This window comes from Eptesicus fuscus, chromosome 21 (genome assembly GCF_027574615.1).
Source record: "Eptesicus fuscus isolate TK198812 chromosome 21, DD_ASM_mEF_20220401, whole genome shotgun sequence".
NCBI lineage: Eukaryota > Metazoa > Chordata > Mammalia > Chiroptera > Vespertilionidae > Eptesicus > Eptesicus fuscus.
The window spans coordinates 42,317,290-42,337,016 of record NC_072493.1 but is presented as its reverse complement, the minus strand read 5'-3'; the positions used below and the strand labels follow the sequence as shown (position 1 = coordinate 42,337,016).

Below are 19,727 nucleotides of genomic sequence, written 5' to 3'. Positions count from 1 at the left end.
TCAGTGGGCATCATAGCAACCAGTAGTTCTGCCATTCGGTTGATTTGCATATTAGCCTTTTATTATATAGGATGTTTTTATTGATTTTTAGAGAGAGGAAGGGAGAGGGATAGAGAGAATCATCAATGAGAGAGAAATATCGATAGGCTGCCTTCTGCAAGCCCCCTACTGGGGATCGAGCCTGAAATCGAGGCATGTGCCCTGACTGGGAATCGAACTGATGATCTCTTGGTTCCTGGGTCAATGCTCAACCACTGAGCCACACTGGCTGGGCTCTGTTTCTTTTTAATTAAATTTCACTTAAGTAGCCTCATGTGGTTAGTGGCTATTGCATTGGACAGTGGCAGTTTGAACTTTATAAACTCATTTAACCTCCCAGCCACCTAACCAGGGGGCCACCGTCCCAGAGAGGACGGAAGCACAGAGGAGGGAAGGGGCTCGCCCAGGGCCGTAGCCGGGTGTGCTGGCACCAGGGTCTGACTCCACTCTGGCTCTGGGCCCACACCTTTCGGGGATGGACCTCCTGTGGGAGACAGGAAGTTATAGTGACATGTGAGACCCAGCTCTGCCTCGCACCGCTGGGGCTAGGCCTGGCCTCAGCCCTCACACAGCCCTCTGGACCTGACCCCGTGGGGCAGGCGGTGGCTGAATGCGTCTTGCTCATCCTAATAGCCCCAGCCCCCAGCACGATGCCTGGCATTCAGTCTGATCGAGAAAGAACCAGCCTCCCTGGATCCGGGTGAGGCCTCGTGCACCTAGGCCCGGGTGAGGCCACGTGCCCCTGGGTCTGGGAGAGCCCAGGCGTCCCTGGGTCCGGGTGAGACCATGTGTCCCTGGATCCGGGTGAGGCCTCGTGCACCTAGGTCCAGGTGAGGCCACGTGCCCCTGGGTCTGGGAGAGGCCAGGCGTCCCTGGGTCCGGGTGAGACCATGTGTCCCTGGATCCGGGTGAGGCCTCGTGCACCGAGGCCCGGGTGAGGCCACGTGCCCCTGGGTCGGGGAGAGCCAAGCGTCCCTGGGTCCTGGTGAGACCATGTGTCCCTAGATCCGGGTGAGGCCACGTGCCCCTTAGTCCGGGTGAAGCCGTGCCCCTGGGTCCGGCCGAGACCAAACCAGAGGGAGTCGGACCTCCGTTACCACCATTTGTCCACCATCCAGAGCTGAGGGGTCAGTGCTGACATGTACACATAAGGAACTGGTGGACATTGAAATTGGGTCTCAAAAGAACTGTTGGTCCAGAAAGAAACTCACTACAGACTGATTCATCTGCCTGTCAGCATAACTATTATTGCTCGTCTCACATTCAGTTCTCATAAGTATATATCTAGTGACATATGATCTCGCTCATCTAGGGGAAATGATGAACAACATAGACTGAGGAACAAGAACAGAACCAGAAGCAAGGAGGCATCGATCGGACTATCGGGCCTCAGAGGGAGGATAGGGGGAGGGTGGGGGGAGGGGGAGAGTTCAACCAAAGGACCTGTGTGCATGCATATGAGCCTATCCAACGGTTAAGTTCAACAGGGGGTTGGGGCATGCGTGGGGAGGGGGGGGGATGGGAATGGGGGGATGAGGACAAATATGTGACACCTTAATCAATAAAGAAATTTAAAAAGAAAAAAAAAGAAAGAGCCGGCCCTTCCCTTCCCGCCTCACCTGTGCGCACGACGGTGGGTCCTGAGGAACGGGCCAGGGGAGTCAGAGGGAGCAGCCCCTTAACCAGCGAGCCCAGGGCGGCCGCTGCTGGCGGCTTCTGGCCCGGGGGCGGCGATTACCCCTCCAGTAAAGTGGCTTTTGTTTCTCAGCTGAGAGTTCCTAACAGAGCTCTATCCTAAAGGACTAGTATGCACCCATGCTCACCAAGTTCAATAAAATGTTTACGGCAATAATATTTGATTGGGTGTTTGTATGCCTGGGGATCCCGGTGTCCGTCTTGCTCTGTGCGGAGCCCCCGGTTCCTTTAGGTGTGCAGCTGGGTCTCCCTCCCCACACCCCGCAGGGCCTCTGGGAACACAGGTCCCCGAGCAGCCATGGCTGCCATGTCCTGCAGGCTGGGCAGGGGCATCCTCACTCACCAAAGACCTCATGTACCCACGAGGCAGGTCCTCATTATCCCGTTCATCAGACGGGGACACAGGCACCGGAATGGAAGGACCTTTCCCTCGGTCACTGTCCGGGAAACAGGACCAGGATCCGGTCCAGGCCGTCGGCAGGAGCCCTGCGTGCAATGCCACTGACTGGTGTCTCCCGAGAGCCTCGTGTGCCCCTGTGGGGAGGTGGTGCTTATGCCCAGGCACGGAGGTGGCGGGTCTGGGGGGCAAGAGATCGTGCTGATGGCTGGAGTATAAGACACCGAAGGGGTGAGCCTGGCGTCTGAGGGAGCAGAGACCATCGTCCCCCTGGTGAAACCACGTTCTGTGTAAAATCGGTTGAAACCCATCAAGGGGAGAGGATGCTGGGAGGTGGGCTCTGGGAGGTTTGCAGGAGCAATAACTCATGATTGCATATGAATTAGAGTGAGTAATCTCTATTTGACACATCACTGGTGATGTTCATTTTAATCCTTTGATTAAGATAGTGTCTGCCTGGTTTCCCCTCTCTAAGGCAGCTCTCCTTTGACATTAGTATTTTGTAAGGAGGCTTTGAGCTATGTAAATATTGTCAAACTTTACAGTGATCTTTTAAAAAAAATATATATTTTTATTGATTTCAGAGAGGGAGAGAGAGAAACATCAATGATGAGAGAGAATCATTGATTGGCTGCCTCCTGCACACCCCCACTGGGGATCGAGCCGGCAACCTGGGCATGTGCCCTTGACCGGAATCGAACCCGGGACCCTTCAGTCCGCAGGCTGATGCTCTATCCACTGAGCCAAACTGGCTAGGGCTCAACCGATCTTTTAAAAAAAATCTGTGTGGCCCAGCCGGCGTGGCTCAGTGGTTGAGTATTGACCTGTGAACTAGGAGGTCATGGTTGGATTCCCAATCAGGGCACATGCCTGGGTTGCAGACTTGATCCCCAGTGGGGGGCATGCAGGAGGCAGCCGATGGATGATTCTCTCTCATCATTGATGCTTCTCTTTCTGTGAAATAAAAATGTATTTAAAAAAACTCTCTGTGGACTCCCAGTTTCCTGTGTTATCTAATATAATTTGTTGTTGTTTATTTTGATTTTCAATTTGCCCCGATGTGGCCGTGGCACTTCCTCAAGCCGACCCGTGTTCTGACCTGTCCCCGGGCCGGAGCATTCCTAACCTGGTGCGATGTTTCAGGCTCACCTTACGCTTGTCCTGCTCCGGGCATGGAACCGGCCATGTCTCCTAGGAGCTGGCTTCCTGTAGTGGAGCGTGGTATTTAGAAGTCAAGATCTGGATGCGAGAGGTGCTCACTCGCTCACCGGTGTCACTGCTCCCCCCTCTGAGAGCTAGAGCTTACACATTCTGTGCTCAGCGATGGCTGTGAAATCCATGACGACCCACCACCGCCCCCAGCTCAGTCCAGCACCACAGGGCTCCTCCTCTCCCCCTTTCTGTATGAACAACGCCCCTTTCCAGCTGTGAGGAGCCGGACCTCCGTTAACCTTCACGTAAGCCACATGTGTGGCCAGTCTCCTGTCCCCATTGCCACCCCACCTCTGTGGGGACACCTTTCTCACGCTGGTCTGGCTTCAGCAGCCGACACCATGCCACCCCCACGAGGGGACGTCCTCGGGACACCCCCCCAGGCGAGGCGATGACCCCTGCATAGATTCCCTCCTCGGCCCATCCTCACCTTCCCAGGCCGACACTCAGGCCGGCTGCCCCTCTGTGGGGACACCTCCCTCATCCAGACCCTGTGTGAACTCTGGCGCCCCACAGTGATGGCCCCCACTTCTCTCCCGACCCTCCTCGCCTCCTCGGGCTCTGATCCCATGACATCGCACCTTGCTCCGTCCCCCTCCTCCCCTCCAATTCCCAAGTTATTCAGAAAGAAAGGGAGGAGATGAGCATGGGAAGAGCAAACACCAACCTCTTAACCACTGTGCACGCCTCCTCCCTGCTGGTCGGTGCACATTCCGGACTCACACAGAAGCTCCTCGGGGCTGACAAAAGACGCCCGTTCGACTCAAGCAGACCCGGCCCTGCCACTTACCGATTGCATAAGCCTAAAGCAACTGACTCCGTGACTCAGCCTCCGTTTCCTCATCTGTAAAATGGGAACGTATTACCGACCTCAGGAGTCGTCCCGAGGATTAAATGACATCAGGGACACAAAGCCCTTCGCACAGGGCTGGGCACACAGCAAGCGATGCAAGGTCATCGCTGCGTGAAGTCCTCTCCGTCCTCACACGCCCAGAGGCCAGCAGGGGCCAGGCTTGGAGTGGCGCCCCCCTAGTTGAGACACCTAATGAACGGATGCCCTCTGCTCTAATCCCCACTTTTTAAACTCTAATTCCATTCTGGGGATAAAAGGTCAGAGCCTGAGACCAGCTGTGCCTCCGTCTCACTCGAGCCAGATGGGGAGGCAGGGACGCTCTGATCCCTCCCCCCCCAGAGGAGCTCTCCGCCCCAGCTGCCACAGCTCCGGGACCCCGGCGCCCAGGGAGAGGCCAGGAGAGGCAGAGAAGTGATAGAGAAGATCAGGAGGCTGAGCCACCGAGCGGGACCGGGAGGAGGGGAGCCGTCTTGAGATTGGTGCCTGGTGAGCTCCGCCCGGCCCCTCCATGCAGTTCCCCATGGGCCCCGCCTGCATCTTCCTGCGGAAGGGCATCGCTGAGAAGCAGCGGGTGAGGCGGGGGCAGTGGGAAGGATGGCGGGGGGGGGGGGCAGCACGGGCGCCGTGGAGCAGGGAACAGGTGGGGGAGCGTGAGCTGAGGAGAGGAGGCTCCAGGGAGCACACTGGGGACACGAGGGTCAGTGAAATGGGTGAGGGTGAAAGGGGGAGGTGAAGGGGGCGAAGAAAATGGAAGGGGAGCTGGGATGATGTCAGTATCGGGACCACCATTTTTCCTGTGGACACCCTCAGTGGTGATGAGGAGGAGGGTGGCTGGCACTCATTAAGTCACTGCTATGTGCCCAGCCCTGTGCAAAGGGCTTTGCGTCCCTGATGTCACCGAGTCCTCAGAGCAGCTGAGGTGGGTAATTCTTTCATTCCCATTTCACAGATGAGGAGACTGAGGCTGAGACATGAAGTCACTTGCTTTAAGCTTATGCAATCGCTGTGGCAGGGCCAGGTCTGTTTGTTCCAATGGGCACCTTTTGTTAGGCTCTAGATCTCTATATATAAAAGCCTAAGTGACTGGATGACCGGACGACCAGACGGCTGGTCGACCGGTCGCTATGACGCACACTGACCGCCCGGGGGCAGATGCTCAATGCAGGAGCTTCCCCCTGGTGGCCAGTGCACTCCCACAGGGGGAGTGCCACTCATCTGACCGACGGGGAGCCAGATGCCTGCTGGCAAGTGCAGCTGTGGCACGAGCCTCGCCCGCCTCCACGGCAGCGCTACCGAGCGAGGCAGCAGGCGCAGTGGGGCCAGGCTCGGGCTCTTTCCCGGCCACCTGCCGCTTCGTGCACTATGACATCCCTCGGGGGATGTCCGACTGCCGGTTTCGGCCCGATCCCCGTAGGTCTGGCCCCGAAACTGGCAGTCCCACATCCCCAGAGGGATTGCGAGAGGGCGCAGGCCAGGCTGAGGGACCCCACGGGTGCACGAATGTGTTAGCAAGTCTAATGGTAATAAGAGAGAGAGGGAGGGGACATGGGGGGACGGGGATGACAAGAAAGAAGCTAGGGGCAAGGCTCCGAGGTCACGGGGAAGAAGGGGTGGCAGAGACCGGAGGCGGGTGGAGTTTCCCAGGTGGCGGCCTCCTCGCCAAGCCTGGCCCTTCAGGGCTGCCCAGGATGGGTGGCAGCAGAAATGACTGGAAATTCTCACAGGCTTTAGGAATTGGTCCTGCTGTCACTGATCATCCCTCCTGGCCGCCCCGGACACTGGTCCCTCCTCACAACGGGATTCTAACTCTTGGGAGAAAGGATCAGAAATTCTGTCCTGGAAAGAATTCCGACCCGGGAGCCAGGATCCCTGAGTCCACCTCTCAGCGCTCGCTGCAGCCAGAGCGGTGTGACCTTGGGCAGACTACCTCCCTGTCCCTCAGCTTCCTCTTCAATAAGATGGGAGTGGTCCTTGGGCCGACCTCGCAGAGCGGCGCTGAGGTTTAAAGGACGCGATGGTGGGAGGTGCCGGGCACAGTCAGCCATCAGAACACACGAGCTGTGACAGTAAGACTCACCTTCTTCGTCTGGAGAAGGAGGGGGTTGGATCCGATGGCCTCTGAGCTCCCGGCACCGTGGGATGGCTGTCTCTTTGGGAAAGGCGGAGGGAGAGAGATCAAGATTCAAGGATTGGGGAGAGGCAAAGAGAAGGGTGAGGAGGAGGGCGATGGCTGTGGAGCGGGAGTCAGGGGCCAGGAGGAGGAAGAGGACAGGGGTGGAGGGAGCAGGGACTGGAGGAGAGACAGGAAGGGGGGCAGAATAGCTTGGGAGAACATGGGCACGTGTTTGGAGAATTGAATGTTGGATCCCTGACCCTCTCTCCAAATTCCATCTCCCTGGCCCTGCACTCCAGGAACGACCGCTCGGACAAGATGAGATCGAAGGTAACACCCTCCCCCCCAAAGGCCCCCACATCACCATCCACCCACTTGCCTGCTCTCTGTCCCTTCGTGCAGTTCAGTGTAAGTCCCCTCACAGGAAAAGTTGACATTGCTCTCTTGCCGCTCAGCGGTGATTTTGTGGAACCCTTTCTCATGGCAGTGTAGGTACCCCCCAAATATTTAGAAGGCATACCCATCCCCGGGTGTCTCAGAGACCCAGGGGGGACACATGAGTTTTAGAATGAATAGAAAATTACTGGTTCTTCTTTTGATGGCTTTGAACTTTGCCATAGCTTCGCCCAAGACTTGGGAGGACTTGATGGCCACTGTTTGGTGGCCTCTTGCTAACACATGTCATGTATCACTCCTTCTTGAAATACTGGCTTTTAAAAGCGTGTTCTCCTTTGAGGAGTCTCTAGTCTGTGCCTCATTGATGGTTTCAAGGGACGCCACTCTTCCCCATGGGCGGTTTCGAGTTCCTCCAAAGTTCTCCCCTCTTAACTTTCAGAGCTCCGGGAGGCATTTCTGGAGTTCGACAAGGACCGAGATGGGTTCATCTCCTGTAAGGACTTGGGGAATCTCATGAGGACCATGGGTTACATGCCCACGGAGATGGAACTGGCTGAACTGGACCAGCAAATCCGCATGAACCGTGAGGCTGGGGAATGGGAGCAATTCCTGGGGCGAGGGGGGGGGCTAAGGGTGTAACTGGTAAGGATAGAGAGGTTGAGAGTAGTTGGAGAGAGGGAGGAGGGTCGGAGGGACTGTTCGTAGGGAGGCAGCAGTGAAGTGGTTAAAATGGTGACTCTTAGGGATAGATTTGGTTCAAGTCCCAGTCTGTTATTTACTAATGTGGTCATTTGAAGAGTGGAGTTAAGCCCCGGGACTCTCAACATTTTCTTCCTTCAGTTTCCCCATCTGTTGAGTGAGACTGTGGGTAGGAAGGGATAAAGATGCTAACGCAGGTAAAGACTTAGCTTCCAGCAAATGCTTATTAAATCTCGGTTATTACTATCACCACCAAGATTGACCAGTGGAGCACAAGATTGGAACTGCTTTTTTTTTTTTTTTAATATATTTTATTGATTTTTTACAGAGAGGAAGAGAGAGGGATAGAGAGTTAGAAACATCGATGAGAGAGAAACATCGATCAGCTGCCTCCTGCACAGCCCCTACTGGGGAAGTGCCCACAACCAAGGTACATGCCCTTGACCGGAATCGAACCTGGGACCTTTCAGTCCACAGGCTGACGCTCTATCCACTGAGCCAAACCAGTTTTGGCTGGAACTGCTTTTTAAAAAAATAAATAATAATAATAATAATAATAATATATAATATAAAAATATATATATATATATATATATATATAATTTTTATTTCAGAGAGGAAGGGTGAGGGAGAGAGAGATAGAAACATCAATGATGAGAGAGAATCATTGACCAGCTACCTCCCGCACACCCACACTGGGGATTGAGCCAGCAACCTGGGCATGTGCCGTTGACCGGGAATTGAGCTGTGACCTCTTAGTTCATAGGTCAATGCTCAATCACTGAGCCTCGCCGGGACAGGCAAGATTGGAACTGCTTTTGATGCTGGAAACAAAGTTGGACTTGGAGCTAGTGTCGATGAATAGTGTTGCAAAAAGGCTGTTTATTTCTTTACTTTTCTCAGAGAGCAACTAGAGCTGATCTGGGGATGGAAGCTGGGTTTGCCTCTGGGCATGTTACTGCGTGAACAGGGTTGAGTTCCAGGACGTGGAAGTGTTCACGTCTGGAAGAGACTTTGTGCTCATGTAATTCACACTCTCCCTTCTACAGACGAGGGAGCGTAGATGTGGAGCCACGAAGAGGTTTATTCCAGGCCACAGGGACAGTTAGCCCCCCCCCCCCCCCACCACACACACACACTCCTCCGCCCTGTTCAGATCAGAGTCCCGAGGGCTTGAGTTGGCTGAGAGAGAAGTCGGAAGGCAGAGAGACCGGAGAAGGTGTATGTCTTGGACAGACCTGAAGGGCAAAGGGGGGTAATGGGGGGCGGGCATGCGGACCTCACCAGGCCTGCCTCTCCTTCCCCAGTGGGCGGCCGCGTCGACTTTGACGACTTTGTGGAGCTGATGACCCCCAAATTGCTCGCAGAAACGGCCGGGATGATTGGCGTCCAGGAGCTGAGAGACGCCTTCAAGGAAGTGAGTTGAGGTTTCACCATGCGAGGGGCGGGGGGGCCAGGGGGGGGCTCAAGCTCACCCAGAGGCCAATGACTTGTCATTCACCATGGACAGAGCCCACCCAAACCAACTGCTTTTCTAGCTATGGTGGGATTTGTAGGGAAGAAAAATAACGTATTTGAAGCCCTTGCCATGGACAAAGTCCTCTACCTATTTTAGCGAATGTAGCCCTCACAAATCAGGGCAGGAGTTAGTAGTCATTTATCTCTCTCTCTCTCTCTCTTTTTTTAAAAAAAATATATTTTATTGATTTTTTACAGAGAGGAAGGGAGACAGACAGAGAGATAGAAACATCGATGAGAGAGAAACATCAACCAGCTGCCTCCTGCACCCCCCCCCCCCCCCCACCGGGGATGTGCCTGCAACCAATGTACATGCCCTTGACCGGTTTTGGCTCTCTCTCTCTTTTTTAATTGTTTAAAGTATTACATATGTCTCCTTTTTCCCCGATTGACCCCCCCCGCCACTCCCACCCCCCAGGACAAGCCCCCCACCGCCCCAGTGTCCGTGTCCATTGGCTAATACGCATGCATACAAATCCTTTGGTTTTGTATACAAATACAAATCAGTTATTTATCTTTTTAAAATTTTTTGTTTATTTATTTTAGAGAGAGCGAGAGGAAGGGAGAGAGAGAAACACGGATTTGCTGTTCCACTTATTTATGCATCCATTGGTTGCTTCCTGAATGTGCCCTGACCAGGGATTGAACCCACCACCTTGGTGCATCGGGACGATGCTCTAACCAACGGCGCTTCCTGGCCAGGGCCAGCAGTCATCCTAATCACAAATATGAGGAACCGGAGGCTCATGGGTATTACAAATCTTACCCAAGATCCTGGAATCCCCAAAACACATTAGGACCCCTCGTCTGCTAGTGTGTCATAAGAAGACAGAATCAAAAAGTGTGAGGTCCCAGAAGGGGCGCCCAGATCATGTGGTTTAATGCATGTGTTGCAGTGAAGAGATGCTTTAAAAATGAGACCCAGCTGAAACCGGTTTGGCTCAGTGGATAGAGTGTTGGCCTACGGACTCAAGGGTCCCGGGTTCGATTCTGGTCAAGGGCATGTACCTTGGTTGCGGGCACATCCCCAGTAGGGGGTGTGCAGGAGGCAGCTGATCGATGTTTCTCTCTCATTGATGTTTCTAGCTCTCTATTCCTCTCTCTTCCTCTCTGTAAAAAATCAATAAAATATATATTAAAAAAAAAAATGAGACCCAGGGAGCGTGGGGCTGGCTGAAGTTCACCCCCACCCCCGATTAAATGCTGTCCTCGCTCAGAGCGCTTTCAGCCATATGAGGCAAAAACGTAGAATAGGATGGGGTTTGGAAGGAAAGACTCTGGAGCCAGGCCCACGTGGGTCCGAAATCCCGGGAGGGCCCACCTACTCGCTGTGGGGGTCAAGCTCCCGCTTCATGGAAAGACCTAGAGCTGCAGCGTCCAGCAGAACTTCCCGTGGCCATGGACCCGCTCTGTCCAGGACGGTGGCCGCTGGCCACGTGGCAATCGAGCGTTTGAAGCATGGCAAGTGTGACCCAGGGGCTGAATTGTTAATTTTATCTAATGTTGATTGATTCCATGCAAGTGATTTGCTTAATTCTCATGTGTAGTCAGTTGACTAGAAATTAAATTTGTTTCCAGTAGAAAGAATGCTGGAGCCCTAGCCGGCTTGGCTCAGTGGATAGAGCATCAACCTGCGGACTGAAGGGTCCCAGGTTCGATTCTGGCCTGGGTTGTGGCTCGATCCCCAGTGGGGAGTGTGCAGGAGGCAGCTGATCAGTGGTTCTCTGTCATCATTGATGTTTCTATCTCTCTCTCCTTCTCTCTTCCTCTCTGAAATCAATAAAGAAATATATATTTTTAAAAAAAGAATCCTTGATTCAACTATTGGAACACATTCATACAATGGTCGGCAAACGGCGGCTCGAGAGCCACATGCAGCTCTTTGGCCCCTTGAGTGTGGCTCTTCCACAAAATACCACGGCCTGGGAGAATCTATTTTGAAGAAGTGGTGTTAGAAGAAGTTTAAGTTTAAAAAATTTGGCTCTCAAAAGAAATTTCAATCGTTGTCCTGTTGATATTTGGCTCTGTTGACAAATGAGTTTGCCGACCACTGGTTTAGAACAACGTGGGTACGTGAGTCTCCCGGGTAGGTATACATTTTGTGAGATCTAAGTGCAGGTCAGGCTCTGGCTGGGTAGCTCAGTTGGTTGGAGTGTTGTTCCAATGAGCCAGGGTTGTAGGTTCGACCCCTGTATTTGTTGTTGTTAATCCTCACCTAAGAATATTTTTTCCCATTGATTTTTAGAGAGTGGAAGGGAGGGAGAGGGGAGAGAGAAAAAAAAATCCATGTGAGAGAGACACACTGATTGGTTGCCTCCTGCATGCGCCCTGACCGGGGCGGGAATCAAACCTGCAACCAACCCATCAGTGTAAGTACTGATATTCTAACCATTTGGCACCACTGGCCAAGGCAGATTTATATTTAATTTATTTTTATGTTTTTATTTTTAAATTATTTTTTTTTATTGATTTCAGAGAAGAAGGGAGAAGGGAGAGAGAGAGAGAGGGAAACTTCAATGATGAGAGAGAATCATCGATTGGCTGCCTCCTGCACACCCCCTACTGGGGGTGGAGCCCCCAACCCAGGCATGTGCCCTTGACTGGAATTGAACCCGGGAACCTTCAGTCCACAGGTCAACGCTCTGTCCACTGAGCCAAACCGGCCAGGGCGGATTTAGGTTTTAAATGAACGTGATATGTGGACACAGACCCTGTGGGACTGCGATGGGAACCGGAAGACCTATTAGGAGGCTGTTGCCGTAAATCAGACCAGAGATGACTGTGGCCCGCGCTGGGTTAGCGTCAGCAGAGCAGGAGAGGGGTGGTGGGCTCCCCAGTGCGTTGTGGACAGAGCGCGAACAAGAATCCCAGGTAAATTGGTGGAGGGCGTGCAGTGGACAGGCTGGGAGGCAATTCATTAATTCAGCAAACATATCGACCGGGTGAAAGGAGGCTGAGGGCGGAGCAGTAACGGAGGCGGCCAATTACCTGCCCTCCAGGAGGTGACATTCTCGGGGGGTGACAACGCGCAGAAGCTCTTAGCTTGGCCAGTAGGGGGCGTGCAGGAGGCAGCCAATCCATGTTTCTCTCTCATCGATGTTTCCATCTCTTTATCCCTCTCCCTTACTCTCTCTCTACAAACCAATAAAAACATATATTTTAACAAGGTCTTAGCTTAGTTCTTTAGTCACAATAAGTGATCAGTAAACACTGCTTTGTTTTTATCATCATCATTATCATTCTCCTCATTGCTAGTAAAGTTGACCTTTGAATAACACAGGTTTAAACTGTGCGGGGCCACTTTTATGGGGTGCCCCCCCCCAAAAAAATATACACACATTTTGAATAGTTATAAAGGCAGTGGTTATTAAAATACATTTCTTTTCTAAATTGAGCTGTCAGCTGCTAAAGTGTGTACACATTTTTGGGGGACACCCTGTCTGTGGCTTTTTTTCAATACATATATTGGAAAATTTTTTTTGGAGATTTGTGATCATTTGAAAAAACTGACAGATGAATCTTATGATTTTTAAAAAAAATTATTTATTTTCAAGTATATTTTTATTGATTTCAGAGAGGAAGGGAGATGGAGAGAGAGATAGAAACATCAATGATGAAAGAGGATCATCGATTGGCTGCCTCCTGCACATGCCCCCTACTGGGGATGGAGCCCCCAACCCAGGCATGTGCCCTTGACCGGAATCGAACCTGGGACCTTTCAGTTCACAGGCCGATGCTCTATCCACGGAGCCAAACCGGCCAGGGCATGATTTTTTTTAAACCACTTTCTCTAGCCTACTGTGTTGTAAGACTACAGCGTACAAAGCATATAACATACAAAATAGGTGCTGACAGACGGGTTTATGTATGGGTGAGGCTTGCGGTCAGCAGGGGGCTATCGTCGTTGAGTTTGGGGGGAATCAAAAGTCAGAGGCAGGCTTTTGACGGGGCAGGGGGTCGGCGCCCCTCGCCCCTGAGTCATTCAAAGGGTCAACTGCACGGTCCGCTCCTGCTCCTCTTCAGTTCGACACCAACGGCGACGGGGCCATCACCCTGGGAGAGCTGCGGCAGGCCATGCAGCGGCTGCTGGGGGAGGAGCTCAGCCCGCGGGAGCTCGCCGAGGTGGTCCAGGAAGCCGACGTGAACGGAGACGGCACCGTGGACTTTGAAGGTGACGCTGCCGGCCCCCGCACCCGGTGTGGCTCCCCATCGGCCGCTCCTCCCCGCTGCTCCCCCAGCTTCAGGGTGGGGGTGGCAGGTTTGGGGAGGGTTTTTGTTGCAGCCCTTCCTGCCCACGTCATTTCAAAGACCTCAGCGTTGCCCCGGCTGGCTTGGCTCAGTGGTTGGAGCGTGGGCCTGATGGTTTGACTCCTGGTCAAGGGCACATACCACGGTTGCAGCTTCCATCCCTGGCCCTGGTCAGGGTGTGAATGGGAGGCAACCAATTGATGTGTCTCTCTCACATCGATGTTTCTCTCTCTCTCCTTTCTCCCTCCCTTCCACTCTCTCTAAGAAATCAGTGGAAAAAATATCCTCGGGTGAGGATTAAAATCCTATCTAACAGAGAGGGAATATGCAAATTGACCGTCACTCCACCACAAAGATGGTGGCGCCCATAGGGCAGAACACTTGCATTGTCGCCCTGGCGACGAGGCAAGCGTTCCATGCCCGGCTGCGGAGAGGGCCTCTGGCTGGGCCGGGCGTGGAACACCTCTGGCCGGGGAGGGCAGTTGGGGGCCATGAGGCCAGCAGGGGAGGGCATTTGGGAGCAATCAGGCCAGAGGGGGGACAGTTGGGGGCCTGGCACGGGGGGCAGTTGGAGGAGAGCAGGCTGGCAGGCAGAGTGGTTAGGGGCGATCGGGCAGGCAGACAGGTGAGCGGTTAGCAGCCAGTGGTCCCGGATTGTGAGAGGGATGTCCGGCTGCCAGTTTAGGCCTGATCCCACAGGGACATCCCCCGGCAGTCGGACATCCCCCGAGGGGTCCCAGATTGGAGAGGGTGCAGGCCGGGCTGAGGGACACTCCCCCTCCCCCGTGCATGAAATTTGTGCACTGGGCCACTAGTATTAAATAAATAACAAAGACCTCAGTGCCTCTCCCTCCTCCTCGCTTCTGCCTCTGGCTGCTCCCGGGGACACCGTGTCCAGGAGCCCAGGCTCGGGCAGGACTCACGGCCACCGCCCATCCCGTCCTTGTTCACTGGGTGCCCTTGTCATCGGAACAAAATGTCCCATCAGATGGAGAGTGGACTGGCCAGTAGCTGAGACTCTGGGCTCAGATTCACGGGGTTTAAACTCAGTCTCTTACTAACTCTGAGTCCTTAGCCTCGTCACACATTCACTTCAAGTGTCAGTTTTCACATCTGCAAAATGGGGGCGATGACACTTTTCTCCCAAAGTTTTGGAGGAAATTAAAGGGATTACTGCCCTGGTTGGTGTAGCTCAGGGATTAGAGCATCGGCCCCCCACACCAGAGGGTCTCAGGTTCAATTCCCGGTTAAGGGCAGGTTTGATCCCCAACCCGGTTGGGTTGTGTGTGAGAGGCAACCAATCGATGTGTCTGTCTCACATAGATGTTTCTCTCTCTCTCCCCCTCTTCCCTCCCTTCTACTCTCTCTCTAAAAAAAAAAAAAAGCAATGGAAAAAAGATCCTCGAGTGAGAATGAACAAAAATCAAAATAAAATAAAAGGAAGCAGGCACCTAATGCGCCTTCCTGTCCTCACTCATTTCACTGTTCCTGCCTGGGACACCTTTTCTCTTTCCCCTGGCTAATGTTTTTTTAAAATTCCCACTCAAGGAAATGTCATTTTTAAATTGATTTGAGAGAAAGCGAGAGAAATCATTGATGTGAAAGAGAAACATGGATTGGTTGCCTTCCGTTCACGCCCTGACTGGGATCGAACCCAAAACGTTGGGAACCAAACCAGCAGCCTTCTGCCTTTTGGTGTTGGGGCCGGGGCTCCCACCAGGGGATCCACCGGCCAGGGCTCGGGGCTGCCTCCTGGTTCTGCTCCTGGAAGGTGTCCCGCCTCGCTCGCCAGGCTCCACGCCCCCAGCCCCCGTGCGTGCCTCTGCGGGAGGGCGGATCCCTGACACCCCTCCTTCCGAGGCCACAGAGCAAGACTTCGTGGCTGTTCCCCCAAGTCCTCGCCTGAGGAACAGGTGCATGAAACAGACCGGGAGGAAGCTCCTTTGTGTGGGAGACAGACGGCCGTCAGGCTGGGATGATGACACTTTCTGGTTAAAACCCTCAGCATCTACCTGCTGCCCAAAGGCCCAAGCCCAGCGCCCTTCGCCTGATGTCCAAGGGCACCCCTGACCCCACCCTCCCCTCCAGCCGTGCCTTCCACCTTCCCCCTCCCCCGCCCTTCCATGCCTGGTGCACCCCGGGCACCTGCTCTGCTCCCTCCACTCCTGCTCCTGTCTCCTGGGGTTCACGTCCACACCTTCCCCCGTCATCAGTGCCTCCCCAGGTCTTACCCGCCCTCAGGACTTCGCGCCAACGCAACCTGCGCTGGACGCGCCCCTTCGGCCTCAGCCCCACCTGGGGGTGTGCACCCCTTCAGCCTCAGCCCCACGTGGGGGTGCGCACCCCTTCGTCCCAGCTGGGGAGCCTTACAGACCTCTCTGCTCGTCCCCAAAGGCAGTTATCGCCACAGACCTTGCTGTGTTGACTTCTGTTTGCCCCTCGGCTGTGAAGTCCTGGGGGGGCAGCGGGGGGTCTTGCCTGAACCACCTCTGCTCTGTAACTCCCGGTACCTAGTCAGTATTTGCTTCATGGCTGCGACTTCGCAGGGGTGGCCGGGTGCCTGCTGGTCTGGCCAGGCCCAGGGGACCAGTGGGCCTCACTGAGGATGTGGAGGAGGCAGGAGATAGATCTTTGAGGAGACAGCCTCAGGCCCACACAGGCAAGGGCAGGGCAGACTGACCTCCAGACCTGGGTGGGGCCAGTGGGCTCTTCGGCGTGGGTGGCACGCAGCCAAGTCAGGTCAACTGTGTTCCTGCCCCGGCTCGCCCCTCGCCGCCCACATGCCCTCAGGCTCCGTCCATCAACCTCGCTGGCCTGGGTTTGCTTATCTGTGAAGTGGTACTTACCCTCTGGGGTTGGTGGAAAAGATGAAAGAAGATACTTGTAATTACTATTTATTTAACACGTACTGTGACTTATCCCATATAATAAAAGCGTAATATGCAAATTGTCCCCTGGACCGGGAGTTCGTCCAGGAGTTTGACCAGGAGTTCAATTGGGGAATGGGTCTGCCTTGCCAACCTCCTGCAGCCCCTCCCTGCAACCGGCCTGCCCCAATCGGCCCCAATCGGGCAGGCTGGCTGGACCCCACCCATGCATCATGCACCCGGCCTCTAGTAAGCATTATATTGTTTAACCACTGTAAAAACCATATAAGGTAACTTCTCTTTAAAAACTATATTTTTATTGATTTCAGAGAGGAAGGGAGAGGGAGAGAGAGATAGAAACATCAATGATGAGAGAGAATCATTGATTGGCTGCCTCCTGCACGCCCCGAACTGGGGATTGAGGCCAGTTCTTAACCACTGAGCCATGCCGGCAGGTGGTAACTTCTCATTTAAAAAAAAAATATTTTATTGACTTTTTACAGAGAGGAAGGGAGAGGGAGAGAGAGTTAGAAACATCGATGAGAGAGAAACATCAATCAGCTGCCTCCTGCACACCCCTACTGGGGATGTGCCCGCAACCAAGGTACATGCCCTTCACCGGAGTCGAACCTGGGACCCTTGAGTCCGCAGGCTGACGCTCTATCCACTGAGCCAAACCGGTTAGGGCAACTTCTCATTTTTTTTTAAAAAAATCTCTTTATTGATTTCAGAGAGAGAGAGAGGGAGAGAGAGAGAGAGAGACAGAAACATCAATGATGAGAGAGAATCATTGGTCGGCTGCCTCCTGCACGGTCCCTTCGAGGGATGGAGCCCACAACCCGGGCATGTGCCCTTGACCGGAATTGAACCCGAGACTCTTCCGTCTGCAGGCCGACGCTCTATCCACTGAGCCAAACAGGCGAGGGCCTCATTTTTGTTGAAGAAATCAAGGCCTGGAGGGGTCAGGAAATCTCCCAAGGCCCACGTGGTCCCCGACAGCAGGAAGGGCTCAGGAAGGCGATGGTGCTCTCTTAGGAGCAGATGCCTCACCAGGTCTTTGGTTCACAGAGTTTGTGAAGATGATGTCTCGCTGAGGAGGTTCCGGGAACGCCCGCCGCTCCCCACCTGGTGACGGGGATCAAGCAAGAGGATGAGGACCCAATGCCCATGGGGGGCGGGGAGGGGGCGTTGGGAACTGGACTGAGGTTGGTGGGAAAGTGGGCGCCTTGCCTGGGTCGGGGCGGGGGCGGGGGGGGGGGGAATGACATCTCTAGAACTGGCTTAAGGAGGAAGAGTCTATGCATGGAAATGGGAACGGGCCTGGGGTCCAGTTGCGGCTCCAAACAATCCCAGTGATGAACGCCATCTTCGGACGCCACATAATCCCACCTCCCGGCCCCTGCCCGCCTCTTCCCCAGCCTCCTCTTGCGCGGATGGCCTGTCCTCCGCACAGGGGTCAGCACCCAGGTCTGCCTCCCCCTCCTCCCCCGTCTGCCTCCAAGCCCTCCGGTCCGTTCGGTTCCCGGGGCCAGAGGGAGGCTGCCCATCACAGCCCAGACGCGGGGCCCTGCTGAGACTGGCCTGGGAGATGGTTCCTTCAAGGTGCATCAGCCTGCGTTTCCCCTCCCCCTCCTGCCCTTGATTTTGGGGGGCGCACTATGCGTTCCCCTCTGGCTTCCGGCTTCCTCGTCCTTGTGTAAGGGACTCGGGCCACTGAATTAAACCACAGATCAGATTATCAAGGTTTAGGCTAAGCGGATCCCCAGGGAATTAATCCCCCCCCCCCCCCCCCCCGCAAAATGTCATCCTGCAAAGAGATGGGACAGCAGCCCCCCGGAGCCCCAGCGGGGAGCCCCGCCTCCGCCGGGGCTGCGCAGCGGGCTCCAGGCTCCACCCCCGAACCCCCGACCCAGGTCCAGCCAGAACCAAGGCGTCCTCCTCCTGGCCTCCCCCTGCGAGCAGGAGGCCCTCCCCGTGCAGAGGGCAGCTCCGGCCTTCCTCCCAGTTGTGCCCACTTCTGAAATCCAGCAGGAAGATGTGCCGAACGGCCCACCGGCTCCAACAGCCTGTTGCATAGAATTAAAAAGTTTAAGAAGTGGAGTCAGTCCGGCCGGCGAGGCTCAGGGATGGACCGCTGACCTAGGAACCAGGAGGTCAAGGGCGCCTGCCCAGGTTTCCGGCTCCATCCCCAGTGGGGGGCGTGCAGGAGGCAGCTGATCCACGATTCTCTCTCATCATTGATGTTTCTCTCTCTCTCCCCTCTCCCTTCCTCTCTGAAATCAATAAAAATATATATTTAAAAACACACACACTAAAAGTCTGTGGGTTGTTTTTTTTTTTTTTTTAAAAGTGGAATCAGAATAATGTATTTCCTCACCCATTACTGTGGCCTCTCCTTGTCCTTCACCATCCTGAGACCATGGCCTTTTACGCTTCCCACCCTTCACTCGCTTTCCCCTCCCTCCACCCTCCTCCTGCCTTCGTTTGCTCAACAGGATGCATGACGTGCTTGTCGTGTGCAAGCTCGTTCCAAGTCCCCCCCTCCCCCAGCCCTGGAGCTTACACGGTATCGGGAGGAGACAGCCTCGGCGCCAAGTAAAGGAGCAAATGTAATTGTATTGTGCGGGGCCAGACATGGCGGGGATCTCCCTTTTCTGCGTCCAGCACGGAAAGAGAGATGAATGAACCGGTTCTAAGTGGAGGCGGCCAGGGATTGAGAAAATAAAAGAAAAATAGAAAGAAGACGCAGAGACAGATTTAAAAGCTGGGAGCCGGGTGGGACGCCATCCTCTCTGATGGAGAGGCAGGACGACGATGACGACGACCCTGAGCCACACAGCACAGTTATTTATACCCCCAATACCAGGAACACCAAAACTTAGGATCAAAGGAGCTTATTTGCATGCCTAAGTAGGCCCTAGCAGGCCTGGATTTACATATCTAGTCCCGCCCCTGCGGACACCTGGGCTGATATGAAGGCCAAGCCGCTTACACTGTCCGCCGTCTTGGGGAAAGGTGTATCCTAGACGCGGCTCTGCCAGTCGTCTCGGACGCAGCTGACAATGTAAGGAAATGCCCATGTGCCTTCCCAGGCGGCCCTCCACAGTATTGAGGATGTTAGAAGGTGGTAAGAGATATGGGGGTGGGGGGTGGGGATGGAACAGAAAAGGGGCTTGAGGGGCTCGGGGAGCGCAGAGGAGTGGTCATTCCGCAGTGCCTGGGGTGCCGGAGGAATGGCCGGGGCCAGGGGGCGGGAGAGGGTGGGCGGAGGTGTGGGAGGCAGTTAGACAGACATGAGCAGAGCAGGACGATGGGCCAGGTACAGGTCACCAGGGTGAAAGCCCTAAGGGCCTAACAACAGACACCTGGGGGGGGGGGCTTGTCCCGGGGTGACCTGTGCTCCCCTAGCACGTCGCTGGCCATGCGGTTTGGACCCCCTGACCTTTCCCCCCTGGAGACAACATCCAGGCCTCCGTTGTAGTTCAGCTCCAGGCCCGGAAAAGCAGCAAAACCAGGCAAGGGATGTCACGGCCACGGCTACTCTCAGGACCAATTGCATTGAAGGATGACCCCTGTCCTGGTGCCGGCCAATCAAACAGAGGGGACTCCAACCCTGAAAGGACTCACCTGGAAAGCAGCTGGATAATCTATGGAGATCTTCCCCTGGGACCTCCCCCAAATCTCCACCCT

The 19,727-nt window shown here is 54.6% G+C and overlaps 1 protein-coding gene across 1 annotated transcript; it reads left to right on the top strand.

Moving 5' to 3' along the window:
• Nucleotides 1-4,704: 4,704 nt before the first annotated feature.
• CABP5 (calcium binding protein 5) lies at nucleotides 4,705-17,131 on the top strand. The gene is made up of 6 exons (XM_054710888.1): nucleotides 4,705-4,767; nucleotides 6,609-6,639; nucleotides 7,145-7,288; nucleotides 8,712-8,821; nucleotides 12,946-13,093; nucleotides 17,106-17,131. The coding sequence occupies exons 1-6, from the start codon at nucleotides 4,705-4,707 to the stop codon at nucleotides 17,129-17,131; spliced, it is 522 nt and encodes a 173-aa protein (XP_054566863.1).
• Nucleotides 17,132-19,727: the final 2,596 nt, after the last annotated feature.

What these genes read in the sequence shown, in the direction of transcription:
- CABP5 (XM_054710888.1), top strand. Translation starts at nt 4,705, where the DNA reads ATGCAGTTCCCCATGGGCCCCGCCTGCATCTTCCTGCGGAAGGGCATC. An exon ending in CCAGCAAATCCGCATGAACC is followed by an intron (nt 7,289 to 8,711) that starts GTGAGGCTGGGG and finishes CTCCTTCCCCAG; the next exon opens with TGGGCGGCCGCGTCGACTTT. An exon ending in TGAGAGACGCCTTCAAGGAA is followed by an intron (nt 8,822 to 12,945) that starts GTGAGTTGAGGT and finishes GCTCCTCTTCAG; the next exon opens with TTCGACACCAACGGCGACGG.